Source organism: Oryctolagus cuniculus, chromosome 16, assembly GCF_051225735.1.
Source record: "Oryctolagus cuniculus isolate XC-2025 breed Fujian yellow rabbit chromosome 16, ASM5122573v1, whole genome shotgun sequence".
Lineage (NCBI taxonomy): Eukaryota > Metazoa > Chordata > Mammalia > Lagomorpha > Leporidae > Oryctolagus > Oryctolagus cuniculus.
Window position 1 is genome coordinate 88,097,893 of NC_142882.1, and position 20,658 is coordinate 88,118,550.

The 20,658-nt window shown below is 58.6% G+C and overlaps 1 protein-coding gene across 4 annotated transcripts; it reads right to left on the bottom strand.

The window, feature by feature from the left end:
* Positions 1-282: 282 nt before the first annotated feature.
* URGCP (upregulator of cell proliferation) lies at positions 283-20,568 on the bottom strand. 4 transcript variants are annotated; one of them, XM_051853022.3, is made up of 5 exons: positions 20,410-20,546; positions 8,559-8,629; positions 5,787-5,837; positions 4,912-4,950; positions 283-3,324 (listed from the first exon to the last, which is right to left on the bottom strand). In XM_051853022.3, the coding sequence occupies exons 1-5, from the start codon at positions 20,421-20,423 to the stop codon at positions 731-733; spliced, it is 2,769 nt and encodes a 922-aa protein (XP_051708982.3). In that variant the 5' UTR covers positions 20,424-20,546; the 3' UTR covers positions 283-730. The 4 variants fall into 4 exon arrangements, with proteins under 4 accessions (XP_051708982.3, XP_051708983.3, XP_051708984.3 ...); XM_051853023.3 differs by lacking the exon at positions 20,410-20,546 and adding an exon at positions 19,469-19,586; XM_051853024.3 differs by lacking the exon at positions 5,787-5,837 and having other exon boundaries at positions 20,410-20,568.
* Positions 20,569-20,658: the final 90 nt, after the last annotated feature.

A 20,658-nucleotide genomic window follows, 5' to 3' on the forward strand; every position in this document is an offset into this window, starting at 1 on the left:
GTGCAGGACCATGCAGGTGTGTGGTCAGGGCCTCCTCCCCTCACCTGTAGGGTGGGGCAGGAAATCTGTGAATGATGCTATAAATACCCAAGTGGCCCTGGGCAGGAACAGGGTTCCCCACCCCCGCCATTACTGGGAGGACACCTGGCGCCGCTCCCCAGGAACCACCCACGGAGCAGGTGCAGGAGCCGCAGTGTTCCTCACGCGTGGCCAAGGCGTGCCACACTGAGCAAATGGGATGAAGGCCCAGGGAGGCAGAGCTGCCCATCACTCACGGGAGCATTCGTTCAACAAACATTTATTAAGCGCCTACAGTGTGCAAGGCCTGGGGACAGGAACTGGGTGACGTTTGGTTCCCGCCTCCCAGGAGCTCATGGCTTTGGGGCAGACAGCGCACACGAATGATGACCCGCTCAAGGGTGCAGGCGAGGTGCGACCGGGCGCTGGGCCCCCCTGGCAGGTCCCCTCTGATGCTGCCTACAGGGGCAGCCTCTGCTCCCCCAGGACAACCCCCACCCTGTGCTGGGGGTCCCTGCCTGCTGAGGCCGCCGCTCCCCGCTCCGGGGCGATGAAGGGCTGGCCCCGCGGGAGCCTGGCGGCGTCTCCCCTGCCCAGGGCCTCGGCCGTCAGCAGGAACATCGCCGAGTGGTCTGTGAGCTGCCTCCCTTCCCTCGCTGACACTGTCCGCTGTCCGCTGTCCGCTGTCCGGAGCGCCCGCCCGCCCGCCCGCTCAGAGCCGCCGCACCAGCTCGATGAGCTGCTGGATGTTCTTGTTCTGGTTGGAGAGGCCATTCCTGACGTTTTCCAGGAGGCACCTCTTCAGTTCGAAGATGGCCTCGCTGTAGGCCAGGCTCACGGCGGCCATGGGTGGCACCCCGTGCCACAGGCTGGGGATGTGCCAGACGTGCTGCCGCTCGGGGTCACAGAAGGCCAGGCCGGCCAGCACGCGGAAGCCGCCGCCCTGCTTCTCCATCTGGGCGGCGGCCCTGCCCAGCTCGCCGGGCGCCTCCAGCAGCGGCCTCCGGTCTCGGGGCTTGGGGCTGGAGGCGGGCAGGTCGTGAAGGTTCTGGTATACGAACTGGCAGTTGGGCACGTGGCCTGTCTTCTCCAACCTCAGGAAGGCGTGCAGGACGGCGGCCGGGATGTCCTTCGTCTCGGCCAGACTGACCACGGTCACGTTGCTCAGCCCCATGAGCAGAGTGGCCAAGGAGGCCTCGAGCTCAAACCTGTCCCCGGCTGAGGCCGGGGCCCCGCCGATCAGTGCCCCTGAGTCTATGGCCAGGATGTGGTCGCAGCCCAGGTCCTGGCTGAAGCCCTCGGCCACCGTCAGGAGCTGCATGAAGGCGCCCCGTGGGCTGCAGCTCCTGCCCGTGGCAAAGCGCAGCCCGAACATGGTGTTGAGGAGGGTGGACTTCCCGGTGCCCGGCACCCCCAGGGCGGACACCACCACCAGCCTCGACCTCCTGTCCAGGCGCGCGTGCAGCTCCTTGAGCAGCCCCGTGACCCAGCGCGCAGGGATGCTGAGCGTGCTCCCGTCCACCAGCTCCAGGGGCAGCCCGGTCAGCAGCAGCTCCACGGCCAGGCCGGGGAAGTGTGCAAAGCGCCGGTGGCCGGCGGGCAGCCGCCCAGCCTCCACCAGGCAGCTCTCGGCCTCGTAGCACTGCCCGATCTCCCGCAGGAAGTGCTCCACCCCCAGGGGCTCGGGCCGCGGAGGCTCGCCCAGCTCCGAGGCCCCGCGCTTGGGCCGCAGCGCGAGCAGCGCGTCCGGGGGCTGCCTGGGCCGCGGCTGACCCAGCCGGGCCAGCCCCCACTCGAGCCAGCGCAGGAAGTACTGCCTCTCCCGGGGGCACGGGCTGCTGATGCCGGCCACGAACTCCTGCACGCCGGCCGCGGGCTCCAGGCTGTTCTGCTGCGCGCGCAGCTCCAGCACGCGCCGCCGCAGCTCGGCGCGCGGCTTCTCGGGCGGCTCGGGCGCCCACTGCAGCTGGCACAGCTCGCGCTCGGCCTGCGCCGCCTTCCTGCCCGGCTCCCCCTGCAGCCTGAGCTCGTCCCGCCGGTAGGCGTCCACGTCCTTGATCTTCCGGGTGATCCTCTCCATGCGGTCCCTCCCCTTCTGGCACGCGTCGCAGTCCTCGTCCACGCGGAGCCCCAGCTTGCGGGCGGCCTGCGCCATGTCCTCCACCGACACCCGCCTGCAGGGGGCGCGCGCCACGCCGCGCAGGATGGCGCGGACCCTGCGCACGAAGCCCTCGCCGTCCGTGCTGCTGACCTTGACGAGCACGTGCGACGGGTCCATGTTGAGCGCGGGGATGAGCCTGTTGAGGAAGCGCAGGTTGGCGTTGCGCTTGCCCCGGTAGGGGCTCAGGATGAAGTAGTACCTGGTGCTGGACTCCCGCATGGAGTAGAGCAGCTTGTACGCCTTCTTGCTGACGTTGTCCGTCAGGATGAACACGGCCGACGAGACCTCGGTCAGCAGCTTGAACTGCAGCCAGTGGGAGCCGATGTCCCCCCGGAGGTTGAGAAAGGCCACGGGCTCCGGGAAGACGTCCAGGTCCTCGCTGCCACTGGGGAAGAACCAGGAGATCTCCACCAGGCCGTCGGCGATCTCCCGGGCGCCGGTGCCCAGGCCGAGGTCCCGGTGCCAGAAGCAGTCCCAGTGCCGGCGGCCGGGGCTCAGGATGGCGTTCAGCAGCTGGGACTTGGAGTTGCTGCTGACGTCCATGCGCACGAAGGCGAAGGCCGGCGCCCTGGGCAGCACCACGCTGTCCTCCCGGAGGCTGCCGAGGCCCCGCGGGGGCTGGGACCACCACGTCCGCACCACGCCCCGCAGGGCCCACAGCAGGAAGGTGTGGTCGTGGTTCTCCGAGTCCGGCAGCACGAGCGGCAGCGCGAACTGGCAGAGGGCCATCTTGAACAGCACCTCCTGCTGCAGGCTGCCGTCCGAGCAGAGCAGGAGCGCGCAGAGCAGGTCCAGGGGGTTCACGGGCGTGTCGGGCGTGGGCAGCTCCGAGAAGGAGTAGATGTCGTCGGCCGCCGCGTCCTCGGCCGGGTCCCAGTAGATGATCCCCTCCTCCATCTGGCTCTCCTTCTCGGCGGGCCGGGCGTCGGCGGGCAGGTCGAGCACCATGGTGGTGTTCCTGGCCTCGGCGTTGAGGGCCTGCAGCTTCCTCAGGAAGTGCCAGGGCAGGTCCTTGGGCACCTGCGGGGCCCAGTTCTTCATGCTGTCGGAACTGATCTGGAGGGAGTCCTGCAGGCTGAGCTTCTGCGCCTGGTACGCCTCCAGCCCCAGGAGGGACAGCATCTCCTGCAGCCTGCTCCGCTCCGCTGCGGAGAGAAACGGGCGTGAGACAGGGCCGGGAGGGGCTGGCCAGGCGAGCGGGACACAGGCAGGCAAGAGCGGGGTGTGCCCAGCATAGCCGGGAGTCGGGGCCGGGAGGGGCTGGCTGGGCAAGTGGGACACAGGCAGGTGAGGCGCGGGGTGTGCCCAGCATAGCCGGAGTCAGGGCCCGGAGGGGCTGGCCAGGCGAGCAGGAGTCAGGGCCGGGAGGGGCTGGCCAGATGAGCAGGACACAGGCAGGTGAGGTGCAGGGTGTGCCCAGCGGGGCCGGAGGTCAAAGCAGCAGGGGGACCCCAGTAACAGAGATGTTGCAGCATTTAGATCTCGGGGTTCTCCCCAAACCTACAAGTGCCAATGATACCACACTCTAAACTGCCCGGCTCTGCGCTGGGTGAGGCCCCAGACCAGGCCACAGCCCATGCCCAGAGGGGTCCCGGGGCTCCCCAGGGCTCACCCCACAAGGGAGCCCAGCCCTGGGTTCCCTCGGTGTCATCAGGAAGTTCCCCTGAGGTGACACAATCAGGGATTCACTCTCCAGCTGTCTGGCTCACATTCTTGGCTCTTTGTAAACACACTGGAATGTTTTAAAGGAAAACAGGAGGATGTGAGGCACAGAAGCCACAGCACACGCTAACTAACCGTCCGGTGAATCTGAAACCGACAACGCGGTCTTACTTTCAACTGTGTGAAAGCATTGGGCACGTTTACTTCTGCAGATGTTCAAGTGGCACCGTGCACAATAAAAATCTTGGCGAGATGCTTGCGAGGGCACTGGCCATCCCGGGGTCCCCCCACCACCCCAGGTCTTGCTGGCATCTCGTCAAGGCTCCCACCACACGGAGCTGGTCCGCTGGGAAAGCTAGCATGCAAAGTGATGAATGGACATTGCCCTGGGCTGCAGGCTGCACTCCAGGTCCTCGCTGGAGAGAGCCACGTGCCCGATGCCACCGGATGCTCCAGGAAACCCAGACGAGAAAGGCAGCTGAGCTGGCCCTTCTCCCACTTCTCAAGGAAGGAAGTGATGGGCTTACAACCCAGCCCCACTCAGGACAGAGAGCTGTGAGCCCACAGCAGAAGCACAAGCGCACCGAAGCCATCGTGCGGCAGGAATCCTTCCCGGGAGTCTCCGGGTTCCCCGTTCCGCCTCGGCGAAGCCAGGGCCTGGTTTTCTTGTCCAGACGCGGAGAATGGCCTTAACTGTGTGAGCAGCACCGCGGTAGATGGCTGTGGGGCTCAGAACCTGCTTTCACCAGTGCTTGTAGCCCTCCACTGGCAACCTGCACAGTGAGCCCCGGACCACAGGCACGGCTTCAGGTACTTGTTAGAAAGGAAAGCTCCTGGGCTCGCCTGCAGACACCAGAGCCCAGGGCAGTGGGTACCTCTCGGGAGGCTGCTCACTCTCTGTGTCTCGCTCTCCCCAGGCATTTTTTTTAAATGTTGTTAATTATGCATAAAAGGGTAATGACCCAGGCACTGGATGCAGCCAGGTGAGGGACCACCAGCCCAGGTGCTGTGCCCTCCAGCAGCACAGGAGGCTACAGCAAAGCGAAAGAGAGGAAATGACGACGCCTTACCTGCTGGAAAGTCATTGTCCTGAGCCTCATTCGGACCATCTGCAGGGAGAGCAAAGGCAAAGCAAGCGTCAGGCAAATAGCCTGCCTCTGACTGACACAAGGCACTGCCAGCTGCACCAGGAAGAACCCTCCTCCTCACTAAGATGACAACCTCTCCCAGCTGTTCCCGGGGAGGTGCGGCGGCCCTTGCTTGTGTACCCATATCCCATACCAGAGTACCAGTCCAGGTCTTGGTTCCTCTGCAGCTTTTCTGTTTGCTTTTAAAGATTTATTTATCGACTTGAAAGGCAGTTGTAGAGAGGGAGACCAAGAGATCTTCCATCTCCTGGGTCACTTCCCAAATGACCACAATGGCCAGGGCTGGGCCAGGCCAAAGCCAGGAGCCTAGAACTCCAGCCTGGTCTCCCTCGTGGGGGCCCAAGTACTCAGACCATTAGCTGGAAGCCGGAATGTACTGGAAGTGGAGCAGCCAGGACTTGAACCGGTTGCCGGTATGGGATGCCTGCGTTGCAGGTGGCAGCTTAACCTGCTGAGCCACAGTGCTGGTCACCTTCCCCCCACCTGGCTCCCCTACTTCTGACTCAGCTTCCTCCCAATGCGCCTGGGAGTCAGTGGACAATGGCCCACATGCTCCCCTGCCTCCCACGTGGGAGACCCAGATGGAGTTCCGGGCTCCTGGCTTCAGCCTGGCCCAGCCCTGGCATTTGGGGAGAGAACCAGCAGATGGAAGATCTCTCTCTGTGTCTCTTTCAAATAGATAAAAATTAAGTAAATAAACATTAAAATAAATAAATACACAAAATTCCCGTTATCTTTCGCGGTTCCCCTCCCTCTCTTCCCCCAGGCCAGGCTGTGTCGAGCCCTGGAGCTTCTACCTCCGTAGTGGAACCCGCAGTCCTCTCCTTCCATTTGTCTCCATTCCAGATCTAGAAGGAGAAAGTACACACACTCAGTGTCGCCCACAGTCAGAGCTCGGTCGGCTGATAGTCTTAGCGCTGCCAGCTGGGTCTCCTTCTCGGAAATGCTCGGGACCACAGTGCTTTGGGTTTCCAGCGTTTTCAGCTTGGGGAATATCTGCCTCTACCCAGTGAGATACGTCGGGACAGGACCCAAGGCTACACACCAACTCTACTTTTGCTTCATGCACACGCCATACACTCAGCAGGGACTCATCCCACGCACATCCTGAGTGCGGCTACGTTTTGACTTGACCCAGCATGGGGTCCAGGTGCGACTTTCCCACTCGTGACGTCTTGTTGGCACTCAGAAAGCTCTGGGCTCTCAGATAAGGGATGATCCACCTGTCTCATTAGCTTCAGTTTTTCCTATGGAAATTCTTGTTTCCAATACAAAGCCTATCACAAAGTAGTAATCACGACACAGAAGACAGACCTCTGCTAGGATACGCTCTTAGTACAATATACTGAAATCTGTGAAATAAAAATAGGAATAACCACAACATTTACCCAGGCTAACCTTTGATTTTAGAAACTACCTACATGTGAGTTGGTACACGTTCCTAGGCTCAATTTCAAGATTCACTGCCTCCTGGAAAATGTTAGCACTATTCTTAGGAGCTTCTGTAAGCACAACCAGAATATTTTAAAGCTGACTTACTGGACGCGGGGATTTTCGGCTGGTCTAATTATTGACTCAAAGATACAGATGTGAAAATGCAGGCAGCTGTCTAAGCCTTGTTTACCATTGGTGAAGCTGACTTAGCAAGACTCGCTGGAAATCAGAGTGTGAATGAGAACACGCGTGGGGCACCCAGCACACGCCCCTCCCACTGGACAGTTTGCCAGCGAGGCACACTCTGAGTGGAAGTGCAGTTCTAACAGCTGCTTAAAGGCAACATCGCATCACAGGTTTTGGTTCCAGGTTTTTGTTGTTTTGTTTCTGTTTCACGTTTAAAGTAGTTACACTGATGACAGACGATGTTGCTTCTGCCTGCTAAATTCTCCGCATTTCGTGGTCTGCTTTATCTATCTGGGCGCAAAGCCGTTTTTGACTGGTACTGGGACGCTGTCTCTGATTTGTGCCAGCGGCACGGCAAGGCGTCCGTCCAGCCTCCGCTAGGCTGCTCGTCAGCTGTGTGCTGAGTAGCCCCAGGGCTGTAGGAAAGGTGCCGCCACCTTCAAGGTCGTGTTCCTGAAGACAAGCATCCAGGTCTGACAACGTGACCGTCTGCGTCTTCACCAAAGTGCTGTTCGGCAGTGGACACTTAAACTACTTAATGTCATTCAATAAAATGACCAAAATGTGTTGTGCTCTTTACTGCATTTTCAGAGTTTTGGGGGAAAAAATTGTTAAACTAAAAATAATTAAATAATTGTTGGTGAAGATGGGGGAAAACTGGAACCCTCCACTCTTCCGACGGAGATAGAAAATAGCTCGGCTGCTGTGGGAAACGGGCTGGCAGCTCCTGGGAAGCTGAACGTGGGATCCTCGCACAGCGCAGCACCTGCGCCCTGGGGCTGCACGCGGAAGTGGACGGAGAGACTCCAGGCTCGCACAAGCCCATACAGAGCAGCAATACGCACCCCGGCCAAAGGCGGACTTAACCCAACGTGCATCAGCTGAGGTGTGGAGAACAAACTGGAATATTACACAGGCATAACAAGGGACAGCTGGGCTTCGGCTCCAGACACTGTGCTCAGCGAAAGGAGAGAGACACAAGCCGTGCCTGCTGCATGAAATACCCACCGTGGACGGCAGGCGGAGCCCGGGCGCCATTCCTCGCAGGGCCTCGGCCTCTGCGTTCATTGGTGTCCACTAACCCGGGTGCCTGCCCAGTGCCAGTGCGTGCTGAGCGCGCGTTTGTGAGCATGAACGCAACAAATGTGGTTAACCTGGTTTGCTTCATTTTGTGGGTTTGTTTTGTTTCATTCTGTTTAACATTAATATCCAATAGAACATATTCATTTTAAGAAACACCTAATTAATAAAGTTCCAAAATGAGTTACCACTTGCTGGTGTTAAGAGAAATAACATCACATAGGGTGTCACAGTCCCACCACCACCACCCCCACCAAATCCTCAGAGAAAATCCAATGGACATGACTGTGACCGGGAAGTCCCCAGGTCCCTCCCGGCCCCGGACAACCCCTGTGTAACGCCCCCTCGCACTCTCCCAAGAGCCCCGGTTAGAAGATGAGAGAGATACAAGCCAGGATGGCAGTTAAGACACTAATGTTGGGGTTGCATGAGACTGGTAACTGTGTGATAATCACCTATTTAAAACTGAACCCTTGGGGCTGGTGCTATGGCGTAGGGGGTAAAGCTGCCACCTGCAGTGCCGGCATCCCACATGGGCGCCGTTCAAGTCCCAGCTGCTCCACTTCCGATCCACTTCCCTGCTGATGGCCTGGGAAAGCAGCAGAGGATATTCCAAATGCTTGGGCCCCTGCACCCACATGGGAGACCCAGCAGAAGCAACTCCCATCATTGTAGCCATCTGGGGAGTGAGCCAGGGGATGGAGCATCTCTGTCCGTGTGCCTTTCAAATAATATTTTTTTAATCCCATTTTGAATGGATGAGCGATGCCCAAAGGCCCGTAAGATGCAATCCTCTTGTAAAAGAAATCTGACATATAGGAGATCTGCTTGGAGGAGCGCGACCCTCAGCCCGGTGGGGGCAGTTTTACCTGCAGTCGCCACAGCGGCTCGTCTCTCGGGAGCTTTGAGTTCTGATGCCACTTCGCCCAGATCCGAGTGCCTGAAACAAGGCCAGAGAAAGCAATGAAAACTCGAGCTGCCATCGTCACCTCTCAAAGCAGCCGCACACAGAAACCTCTTGGGGAACTCCGAAGAGCTGCAGACCCTGGGCGCTGCCCCCAGGCCCACACAGCCGAGTCTCAGGGGAGAGGTCCCGGGCACCCCTGCTTTCGAAAATGCTCAGCCATTCCAGCGAGCAGCCAGAGCCGGGGACCACGGGCCTGGAGACACCGGTACCCACCCAGGCTGCTGGCCAGAGCCTGGAGACAGCGGCTCAGAGAGAGAGAAGCAGGCACACCCTTTAGCCAGGAATTCTACTTCTGGCCTAAGGCTGCTGCCACCAGCCTTATAGGTAAGAGTGAAAAACAACAGGGCATGTGGTCCTACTCTGGAGGCATCAGCTCATGTTCCGTGAAACGTCAGGGAAAGAGGCTGATGGACAGGGGAGCCGGCTCCCAGAGCTGCGTGTAGGACAGGGCTACGGGGGCAGGTGTGTGGCTCAGCCGGTTCGGCCGCCGCTCAGGACACACAGGAGTGTCTGCACGAGTCCCGCTACTCCGTGCTCCCCACACAGCTTCCTGCCGAGGCACCTGGGAGGCAGCTTGGGTTCCTGACCCCGTGCGGGAGGCCCAGGTGGAGCTCCTGGCTTCGGCCTGGCCGAGCCGGGCTGTTGCCGGCATTCTGGGAGTCAATCGGTGAATGGAAGATCAATGGATCGATCGATCAGTCTCTAGCTCTAGCTCTCTGTTCTCTCTCCCCCCGCCTTTCCTTCCTCTTCCTCCCTTCCTGTCACTTTTCCTTTCTTTTTAAAATATGAGTACAATTTAATAAAATGACAGATATGCATAGGTGTCTATGGAGAAATCAAGGATGTTTATCAACAGAATAGGGAGCAGCGATCCTGAATTCTTCTAAGTAATTTGATGGCTGCAGATCAGTTAAGCATACACTGCTTTAAGGGTGACATTAGTGGCTGAGTCACTGCTGGGGATGCCCTCGTGTCTTCCACAGGAGTGCCGGGTTCAAGTCCCGGCTTCTCTGCTTCCCATCCAGCTTCCTGCTAACGGGCACCCTGGGAGGCAGCAGGTGATAGGTTAAGTACTTGGGTCCCTGCTACCCATGTGGGAGATCTAGATGGAGCTCCTGGCTTCAGTCTGGCCCAGCCCTGGCTGTTGCAAACATCTGGGGAGTGAACCAGTGGATGGAAGAGCTCTCTCCATCTGTCTCTCTCTGCCTTTCAAATAAAAATAAAGAAGAGAATAAGCTATTTTAGGTATATCATGGGAAAGAACAAACAAGTATTCATTTCTGTCGAATGCCAGGTTATTGTTGGGAATGGTGGCTTCCACATGCATGTTCATGCAAACGTGTGCGCAGGCATGTTTCTCTGTGTGTAAACATGTACTCACACATCCACTTCCTAGCTCTGTCCACAGAATGGGTCAAGGGTAAAGACAATGAAAGCACAGGGACCCCCCACCCACAAGTCCCCCAAGGACTCCGTAGGGGTCCTGGCTGCTGGTGGGGGGTACGAGGGGGCAGGAGAGAGCAGTTGATCCCAGAGGAGCCTGGGTGTCTTCTTTCATAAAGGAAGCCCTGGGGCCAGTGCTGTGGCGGAGCGTGTTAATACCCTGCCCTGAAGCGCTGGCATCCCATATGGGTACAGGTTCGAGTCCCAGCTGCTCCACTTCTGATCCAGCTCTGTGCTGTGGCCTGGGAAAGCAGTGGAAGATGGCCCAAGTGCTTGGGCCCCTGCACCCACATGGGAGACCCAGAGGAAGCTCCTGGCTCCTGGCTTCAGATCGGCACAGCTCTGGCCCTTGCAGCCAGCTGGGGAGTGAACCATCAAATGGAAGACCTCTCTCTCTCTGTGTGTGTGTGTCTCTGCCACTCCTTTCTCTGTGTAATTCTGACTTTCAAATAAATAAATAAATCTTTAAAAAAAAAAAAAAAAGGAAGCCCTGCTGGGGCTGCCCCAGGACACACTAGATGACGTGCGCTCACATGTGACTGATTGCGGTGATTAACTTAAAACATTGAAAGACCAAGAACAAGTGGGTGCATGCGGATGACAACGACACGCGTGGGGGGCCGGGGGTGCTGCAGGCGGGCCACAGCCTGCACCATCACCAGCCGGGTCCAAGCCCAGCAGCTCGCCCAGATGCGCCCGTCTCAGACCACCTCCTCACACCCTGCTCCCTGGCAGCAGTTACACGACCAGAGCCTGGGCAGCTCTGACCACAGTCCGGCAGAAGGCCGCGGGTACCGGCCAAAGCAGATCCTGACCTCGTGAGGACAACCCAAACGAGGCTCGTTACGGCAGAGGGAGAACCGTATTCCCCCAAAGTGCCAAGGTCGGAGAAAGACAAAGCCCCCTGAGGAAGTGTTCCAGATCTCAGTGCCCACCCTGCACGGCGTCCTGGGACAGCAGGGGCAATGCGGGAACGTGGGTGCCAGCGTCCTGGGGTCCCGCGAGGGGGGAGCTCCGGTCTGGGGAAACGCACGCACAGCAGGATGCAGGGCTGTAGCTCAATGCTTCAGCACTTCCTGCTTGCTGTGGACTCAATGCTGCTGTCAACCCAGAGTTCCCAGGGTGAGAGCATGTGGAGGCGGAGCTTGGGGAGGAAATCAGGTCACGAAGTCAGGCCTCTTGAATGGGATTGGTGGCCAGCGCCACGGCTCACTAGGCTAATCCTCCGCCTGCGGCGCCGGCACACTGGGTTCTAGTCCCAGTCGGGGCGCCGGATTCTGTCCCGGTTGCCCCTCTTCCAGGCCAGCTCTCTGCTGTGGCCAGGGAGTGCAGTGGAGGATGGCCCAAGTGCTTGGGCCCTGCACCCCATGGGAGACCAGGAGAAGCACCTGGCTCCTGCCATCAGATCAGCACGGTGTGCCGGCCGCAGCGCGCTGGCCGCGGCGGCCATTGGAGGGTGAACCAGTGGCAAAGGAAGACCTTTCTCTCTGTCTCTCTCTCTCACTGTCCACTCTGCCTGTCAAAAAAAAAAAAAAAAAAAAAAAAAAGAATGGGATTGGTGCCCTCATAAAAGGGTCTGCCACCCCCCCCAACACCATGCCCCAACACGAGGAAGTGTGCCAGGGCGCCAGGAAGATGGCGCTGACCAGACGGCAGCCTGCAGACCACGAGCAGGGTGTCCCTGTTTAGAAGCCCTCCAGCCCACCATCCTCTGCCCCCGATGCTGTTAAAACGTGGGCTTCCGAGGCCTTCCCGCCACTTTTCTGCAAAGATCACACTGCACGTTTCCTTGCCAATGCAAGTGAAACCAGAGGTCCCATTAAACAAGGAAAACAGTAGGACTGGTTCAGAGGGGCAGCTGCAGGCCTGGCGCTGTGGCCCGAGGTCCCTGCCAGACCACCCCAGGCAGGCAGAGCCCAGAGGCCGGAGCCCAGGACGTGGGGCCCAGGTATGCTCGCAGGCACCTGGCCCCGGGAGGCACCTGACTCGCTCAGGGAGAGAGTGGCATCGCCACAGTGCTGACCGGAGTCTGTACCAAGTCATGCAAACGTGCACGCCTGCAACCTGCATACTGTCATCCCGCCAGCCCACTGCTCGAGGCACTCACGACTGGGATGCACAGGTCCTGTGCGCACGCAGGGCTGTGGGTGCAGAGCCCCACCTGCAGGAGGAGGGCAGCGTGCTGTCACCTCCACCTCCACCACCCGCACATCCTCTAACACCTGTCGTGTGCTGCACAGGGTCCAGTTCCGACCTGCTCGGATATGGTGCAGGGGCCCTTAGGTCACTGAGGTTAAACAAGGTCATCGGGGCAGGGCCTGCTTGCTCCCAGCAGGTGTGGAGAAAAGGCCAGGCCGTCTGCCCGACCTGGATCTGGGACCTCCAGCCTCAGAACCGTGAGAACGTGGTTTCTGCCGTTGAACCCGTCGCCCAAGCCCACCAAGACAACAGCCAAACGATGCTGCTGGGGGAGGCTGGGCTCAGAGCGGTGAGGTCAAGGATTGCCTGACGTCACCAAGCTGCAAAGCTGGTGCCTCCTAGCCTGTTCTCCTCCGGGCTCGGAGAGGTCTGCGGGAACCTTCAATGGCAGCCAGTAATTACCAAGCGCCAGCTGCAGGGCCAGCTCCCGGTCCAGCAAGGGCCGCACGGCCTCGCCGACCCCTCTGTCTGGCAGCGAGCAGAGCCTCGTCAGAAGGCGAAGAACAACAGCGCTGCCCCGGCCCCGGAGACCAGCAAGGCAGCAAGGCGGGTCCTGAGAGCACGGTGAGTGTTCATCTTTCCATCCGATTTACAAGATCCGAAAGCACAAAAACAGAAAACAGAAACGGATCCGAAACTGCCTGTACTCTTTTCCCTACTATACTTTAGAAAATATTTTTTGTAGAGGATAAGCTGCCACCTGCAGCACCAGCATCCATATGGGCACCGGTTCGAGTCCCGGCTGCTCCACTTCCGATCCAGCTCTCTGCTGTGGCCTGGGAAAGCAGTGGAAGAGGGCCCAGCCATGTGGGAGACCTGGATAAAGCTCCAGGCTCCTGGCTTTGACCTGGTCCAGTGCTGGCCATTCAGTCATCTAGGGAGTGTCTCTCTCTATCCTTGCTCCTTCTCTCTGTAACTCTAACTTTGAAAATAAAATTTTTTAAGATTTATTTATTTATTTATTTGAAAGGGTTACACAGAGAGAGAGGAGAGAGAGAAAGGTCTTCCATTTGCTGGTTCACTCCCCAATTGGCTGCAGTGGCTGGAGCTGCGCCGATCCAAAGCCAGGAGCCAGAAGCTTCTTGCCGCTCTCCCACGCGGGTGCAGGGGCCCAAGGACTTGGACTATCCTCCACTGCTTTCCCAGGCCATAGCAGAGAGCTGGATCAGAAGTGGAGCAGCCAGGACTTGAACTAGCACCCATATGAGATGCCAGCACTGCAGGCAGCAGCTTTACCTGCTATGCCACAGAGCTGGCCCCCCAAAATAAATTTAAAAATAAAATTCTTAAAAATGCTTTTTAAGACCCTTTTAACACTGGAGGTCATGTTTACAAGGTGAGTCTCCCCTGCTCCTGCCTCTGACGGGGATGGCTGTGGGCAAAGCGTGACCTGAGGCGCTCACGAGCAAATCGGCACTGACCGCTGGCCCAGGGCACACACGAGGCCCCGCCGTAGGCAGCCCGAGCAGCCACATGGGCTGCAGCAGCCTGAGGCCAGGAGACCCGCCAGGTGCCGTCCCAGAGACACAGGCTCTACAGCCTCAACCACGGGCACAACAAAATCGGATCTACTCGAATTTTATCAACGACAGAAGGAAAAAGGGTGCAGGAGCTCTGGAACACTGAGACCAACCTGAAAACGGAATTCGGGAAGCTGAGGATATACAAAGTTAGGGTGAGATCTGCCTTCCTGTATCCAAATAGGTTAGAAATGGGAAAGCAAAACTCCAACTTAGAATAGCAACAAGAAAGTCAAGATCTGCACAGGGGCCAGTGCTGCGGCATAGTGGGTTAAGCCGCCGCCCGCAATGCCAGTTCATGTCCCATATGCATGCCAGTTCATGTCCTGGTTGCTCCACTTCTGATCCAGCTGACTGCCAAGGCATCTGGGAAAGCAGTAGAAGATGGCCCACGTGCTTGGGCCCCTGCACACACATGGGAGAGCCGGACGAAGCTCCTGGCCCCTGGTTTTGGCCTGGCTCAGCCCCAGCCATTGTGGACATTTGGGGAGCAAACCAGAGATGGAAGACCTCTCTTTGTGTGTGTGTGTGTGTGTGTGTGTGTGTCTAACTCTGCCTTTCAAAGAAATGGTTTTTTTTAAGAAAGGATCAAAAATAGGCAACATCGATATGAAAAGAATACTGAGGGATATGAAAAATGTGAACAAATGAAAAGGCAAAGCCTGTTTTCAGAAAGGGAGACTTCCTGTAAGTTTTAAGTTAATTCTCCCCCTGTATTAACCTTTCAGTGAATTAAGGTGAAAAAATCAGACGAGCTGACTCTGCAGAAGAAATGTTTGCGCCAGCCCAGTCAGGAAAAGTTTAGAAAAGAACAATTATGAAGGAGGACGGAACCTGCCTGCTAACAGCACATACTAATTTAACAACTACACAGCTCACACCAGTGCAAGGCTGCGGCTCAGGGATACACAGAGCGGCCACCGAATGTGACCAAAGGAGAGCGTGGTAGGACTGTGGTCTCCGCTCCGGGAGCTCCGGGCATCTGGGAATCACAAAAGTCCAGCCTCTACTCCTTTCAGTAAGACGCATACTGACCGGTTCTGAGATGAATAAAAACAAAAACTGAAGTGAAATAAGCTACTAAAGGCATTTTTTAAAAGAAAAAAGATCTCAGAGTAGGAACAGCCTCCTGCAGCCAAAAGTCAAAAATGACCAACCGAGGGAAGACACGACGCAAATGACAAGGGGCTCATTTTCCTAAAAGTACAGAGACTAAAGATCCAGTGGCAACAGCTGAGTCAGGACAGAAGCAGCAGCACAGGGGCTCCCTCTAAACTCATTTCAGGTCTGAACCCCAACACGGAGAAGACAGGCCCACCCCCAGCCTGTGCTGCAGGATGTCGCAGGTGGAGACGCTTCCAGAACATGGAGGGGGGGGGGCTTAATTTCCAGGGCTGTCCCTTTCCTATCTTTGGAAATGGGTACCAGCTGCATGTGTCACTTATTTTCAAAAATAAAGCAACTCACAGTAGGAAAAGGTCACTCGCAACACAGAGAATCTACAACAGAACCACCTTGGCCAGCAGGTGGGTCTCTGGCTTCTAGGCCATTCCATCTCGGGCATCTCTGTGAAGCCCTGTCTCATGACAGCCCTCCTCAGCGTCACCCTGCAGATGGCACTGCGGGTGGCCAGACAGATGCGGCTGCAGCCAGTCCCCGTGGGCCCCAATAACCTGACTCACACCAGGGGGTGATCCCGAGCGAGGCAGGTCACACCAAGGCTCACCCTTAGCTGGGCCCCAGTCTCCCTATGTGTAATAGGGACAATGACAAGATGTATGGCATAGGATAGCTGTGAAAATTCAACCTCTCAGTACAGCCAAAGGCACATGGAACACAGCTGACCACCCACTTGTTGGAAGCGGGCAGGGTCTCAACCTAAAAGAAATTTCCCAGCATGCCCAGCCTAGGGGAGCCCACAGGGGCCACAGGTCATGCAACCCCAGGGCAGAGCCTCAGCCCTGCTGGCAGGGCCGGGTCCTGTCTGCAGAGGCCACAGGGGCTCCGGAGCAAGGCGAGGGCCCCACACCAGAGCCTTCCCTCCCACACCAGAGCCACTGGCCCTGGGTTTGCTGCCAGGTGCCGGCTGTCCCAGCCCTGTCACGTACTCCTGGTATCAATCTCGGGCCCCTCACCCACGGCGGGACGCCACTGCTGTGAGCTGAGGTCGCCCCAGGCCACTCAGGCACCCTCTCCCCGCACAGGCTTCATGCCTGATCCCAGCCCTGCCAGGGGCAGCCCCGGGGCCACGAGGACCCTATTTTCTGAAACCAAAAGCTGAGGGGGATGAGTTTACTTAAGGGAGAACCAATGTTACCCGTGGCCGGGGGCTGGCAAGAACCTGATGTTACCGATGAGCTCAGAGAAAGTGGGAGAGGACGGACATCCCGGAGCCAACACGAGGGGCAGGAATGAGCTTCTGCCTGCACAGCCAGGTGGGGTGAGGACGACCCAGGAGACACAGGCAGGCACCACTTCTCGGGTCTGGGGTCTCCGTGTGCGAGGAGGGGAAGGCAGACTAACTAATGAGGATACTTCAGTCCCATCAGATTAAAAATGGCCAGGCTCTCTGAACGCCAAGTTCAGTTCTTCGTGTGTGCCCCAGACACCCAGAGGGAGACACACAGGGTCAGCACTGTCTTAGAGAAAACTGGAAACCCTGACAATGCAACTGTGCATGGTCATATATTGTACAGCTCTCCAAGATCCAGTATTGTATTATATAGATATACATTATATAGAATAGTATGTGGCTCTCCAAAGTTCGGTAGCTATGTTCCTTGTTCCCACACCGACTGACTCTCAAGGCGTGTGGCTGGGCGGAGAAAGCCAGCGGCAGAGCGCACCATGCACTTTACATCATAGCAAGCCAAGAAACACCGGCAATGCACGGCAAGTGGCCGTCAGGTGCTTGGGGCGCTCAGAGGGGCAGCGCGGAGCACCCCAGCTGCTTCTGTACGGAGTCCAAGAGCAACGGCTTCTTTCCACCTAACAGATGCCCCCCCTTTTCTGTGGTCTTGCTTCGTGTGGTTTCAGTTACCCGTGGTCAACCACAGTCCGAAAATGTTAAAAGGAAAATTCCAGAAGTAAACAATTCTCAGGTTTTAACACGCACACTCTTCTGAGCAGCAGCATGAGGTCTTGGGCCATCCTCTCCATCCTGCCTGCGATGTGAATCAGCCCTTCTCAGCAGTTGCTTAGCAACCACCTCGGTTATGGGATGTGCTGCCTTGGTCTTGCAGGGCTTACCCAAAGGTAACTGTTACTTGATTTAATGACAGCCCCGAAGCACAAACTCTCATTATAGTACATTGTTACCGATGCTCCATTTAGTTAGTTATTGTATCTCTCACTGTGTCTAATTTATCAACTAAACTTTATAATCCATGGTTGTATCTTCAGGATTCCCTACAAGGGGGTCTGAGCACATCTCCCCAGATTTTAAAAGTGGTGGTCTATGTAGACCCACATTACACTTAATTTTTATTTTCTCTTCTGTACTTTCCATGTATTTCAAATAATCTACCAATGGCAACCCAAAAATGTATACGCTTCGCAGAGGTGATGCAGGTTTATCCAAGATACTCGAGGGGCTGTTAGCAAGTACACTTTAGACCTAACAGCCGGCAATTCAGGCTGACAGCTGTAACATCCCTAAGAGCTAAGAGCCCCTCTGAGGGCTGGCTGTTTGGTGCAGAGTTTCAGACGTCCCCTGCCAGAGTGACCGGCTCAGGCTCTAGCTCCTCCCCTTCACTACCGCCCTCCAGCTAATGTCCGCCCTGAGAAGCAGCTGGGATGGCTCAAGTGCTTGGGTCCCTGCCACCCACGTGGAAATCCCAGACTGAGTTCTGGGCTCCTGGCTTTGGACCCGCCCAGCCAAGCTGTTGTGAGTATTTGGAGAGTGAACCAGCAAATGGAAGAACTCCTTCCCTCTCTCTTTCTCTGCCTTTCAAATAAAACTAAACAATTTAGATATCTCTTTTTAAAAAATCAAAAAGGCCCTTTGAGACACTGATGAAAGCCACAGACCTTGCTTTCAGAGAAATATACACCACCCCCAACACCGCATACAACTTCAGAGAAGCCACTGTGGACCCCGGGCTAAGCGTGTCCGGTTTAGACAGCAGTTAAAGCCACAGAAAGAGACGCCTGCAACGTTGGCATCCCACGTGGGCTCCAGTTCAAGTCCCAGCTGCTCTGTTTCCAATCCAGCTCCCTGCTAATGCACCTGCGAAAGCAGCGGACGATGCCCCAATCGCTCGGCGCCTGCCACTCACAGGGGAGATCCAGACAGAGTTCCAGGTTCCTGGCTTCAGGCTGGCCCAGCCCCGGCCACGTGGGGAGTGAATCAGTGGCCAGAAGATATCTCTGTCTCTGTAACTTTGCCTTTCAAATAAAATCTTTTTTTGAAAAAGTAAAAAGATAAAGAAATGGTTGCGACCGTGAAGAGAGCAGAGACGGACCACAGAACCCGAGGAAGCCCAAGGACAAAAGAGCAGGCGGGGGGGGGGGGGGGCATGGTAGCTCAGCAACTGAAGCAGCTACTTGGGGCGTCCACAAGGCACACGGCAGTGCTGGTTCAAGTCCTGGCTGCTCTGCTTCCAATCCAGCTTCCTGCTAATTCAACCTGGGAAGCAGCGGACGATGGCTCAAGCACTTAGACCCCTGTCACCCAAGTAGCAGACCCGGATGGAGTTCTGGGCTCCTGACCTCAGCCTGGGCCAGCCCTAGCTATCACAGGCATTTGGAGAGTGAACCAGCAGGTGAAATCTCTCTCTCTCGCTCACTCGCTCGCTCGCTCTACCTTTCAAGCAGACAAACAAGCATTATAAAGGAAGGCACAGGCAGAGAGGGAGCCCCCAGGCTGAAAAGGAAGGGGTCTGGGTGCCGTGAGAAAGCCAGCGAGGGGCAAGGACAAGAGGTGGGGGCTCGGAGCGAGGCCGGTTCAGGAGAGGCAGGTGGTGGCGGGTGGGTGGGCCGCACATCTCCGCCCTCCAACGCTGCTGTCCCGGTATCCTCTAAGAGCTGCAGCTCCCAGCCCCAGCAAGGGGAGGGCAATGAGCCCACCAAGGAGGCCAAGGCCCCACCCTGGATTTGCTCCTGACGCTTGGTGTGGGAGGGTTCAGGTTTGTAGTCGGTGGGCCAAGCTGGCACCCAGGAGCCATCTTAGGAGGCAGGGTCTCCCCAGCCAGACTCTCACCTCCCAGGGCAGCCTGAAGAACCCCACAGGCAAGGCACGCAAGGAGGTGCAGAAGTGCATGGCTTCTCCTTGAAACAAGAAAGTGAGGCCTCCCGGCTGCACTGGGCACCCTCAGAAACCACAGATGACCACAGGCTGCTGGCTCCCGGAGCCCCTTACACGCTGTGCAAGCTGCAAGCAACTGGCAAGAGCCACCTCCTACAGAGACCCGCGTGGACCACTGGCTCTCAGCACTACCGACCCAGTATTAAGCCCACCTTTAAGGTAGTGGGCACCAAACGCACCAAGATTTTTAATTGCGATTGACTGACTGATCGACTTAAAGCCTCCAGGCCGCCGGACAACAGGCTCCGCCACCCCCCAGGGCCTCGCCCTTTCCTGAAGAGCCAGGCAGGAATGCGGTGGGACCTTGACCCTGGGCCAGCCTTCCCAGGACAGGCCTCTGCTTACTGCATGCATGAGCTCAAAGTTCTGCACACTCAGCTGGTGATGAAGCGGCCGGGTCCCAGAAGCGACCGCTGCCCCCCACGCCCGGCCTGGCTGCAGCCTCCGCTCTCGGGTCACATCCAGCGTCAGCTCCAGGCAGCTGTCCCGAGCCAAGTCCGGGGGCAGGCGGGGGGGGGGGGGGGGGGGCAGCGGCATCCCCACGCCGGCCGGGCGCCTCATCCCGGCCTGGGACCCCTGAGGTCCAGGGATGCCCTTGAGGCTGGTTTTGCGCCTCTGTGATATGCAAGCGTCCGATGGATCCTGCCACTCTCGGATTTCAAAGGCCGGTGCGATCCCCAATCCAAAAAAGTAACGACGAATCGCTGAGCTTTTATTTTGCCAAGTGAGAAACTGCTTTAGAAATTACGGACTCCATGTGTGTCACCAGCATTTCCTAAAACCAGAAAGTGGGACGGAGGCGGTGTCGGGACCCCAGGCCGCCAGCCGCCGCAGGGGCCGCCTCCGCCCTGCCCGGCAGCGCCCAGGCCCGTCCGTGCCGGCCTCGCCCAGGGCCCCGCGGGTCCCCAGCGCCCCAGCGCCCCGCGCTCGGACGCCAACCCCAGGCCTCGCCCCCGCTCGCCACTCCCAGGCCTCACCCCCGCACCCACCCGCAACCCGGGGCCGCAGGGTCCTGCTCTCCCCGCTCGCCCCGGCCCCCGGCAGGCCTCGCCCCGGGACCCCCGGCTCGCCGGGTGGCCGCTGTCCTCGGCCACTCCCCGGCCCGCGGCCCCGCGCCGCAACCCCGGCCCGGCCGCCCAAGGTCGGCGGAGAGGCCGCCAGGCGCGGGCACGGCCGCGCGGGGGCCGGGGCCGGGGTCGCGCGGCGGCCGGGGCGGGGCGAGCCGGGGGCGTCGCGGCGCGGGGCCGCCCGCCGCCCCCCGGGTCTGCGCGGCCCGCGGCACTCACCCCGGCGACGCCATGAGCGGGCCGCGCCGCCGCCGCCGCCTGCGCTGCTCCGCGGCCCGGCCGGGGAGGGGCCTCGCGCCCGCCCGCCCCGCGCCGCTCCCGGCGGCTCCGCGCGCCGCCCCGGGCCCCGCGCCCCGCGCTGCGGGCGGCGGCGGGCGGTCGGGCGGGCCGGCGGCCCGGGGCGGGGTGCGGGCGCGCCGAGCGGCCGCCCGGGTCGGGGCCGGCCCCCTGCCCGCCCGCCTGCCCCGG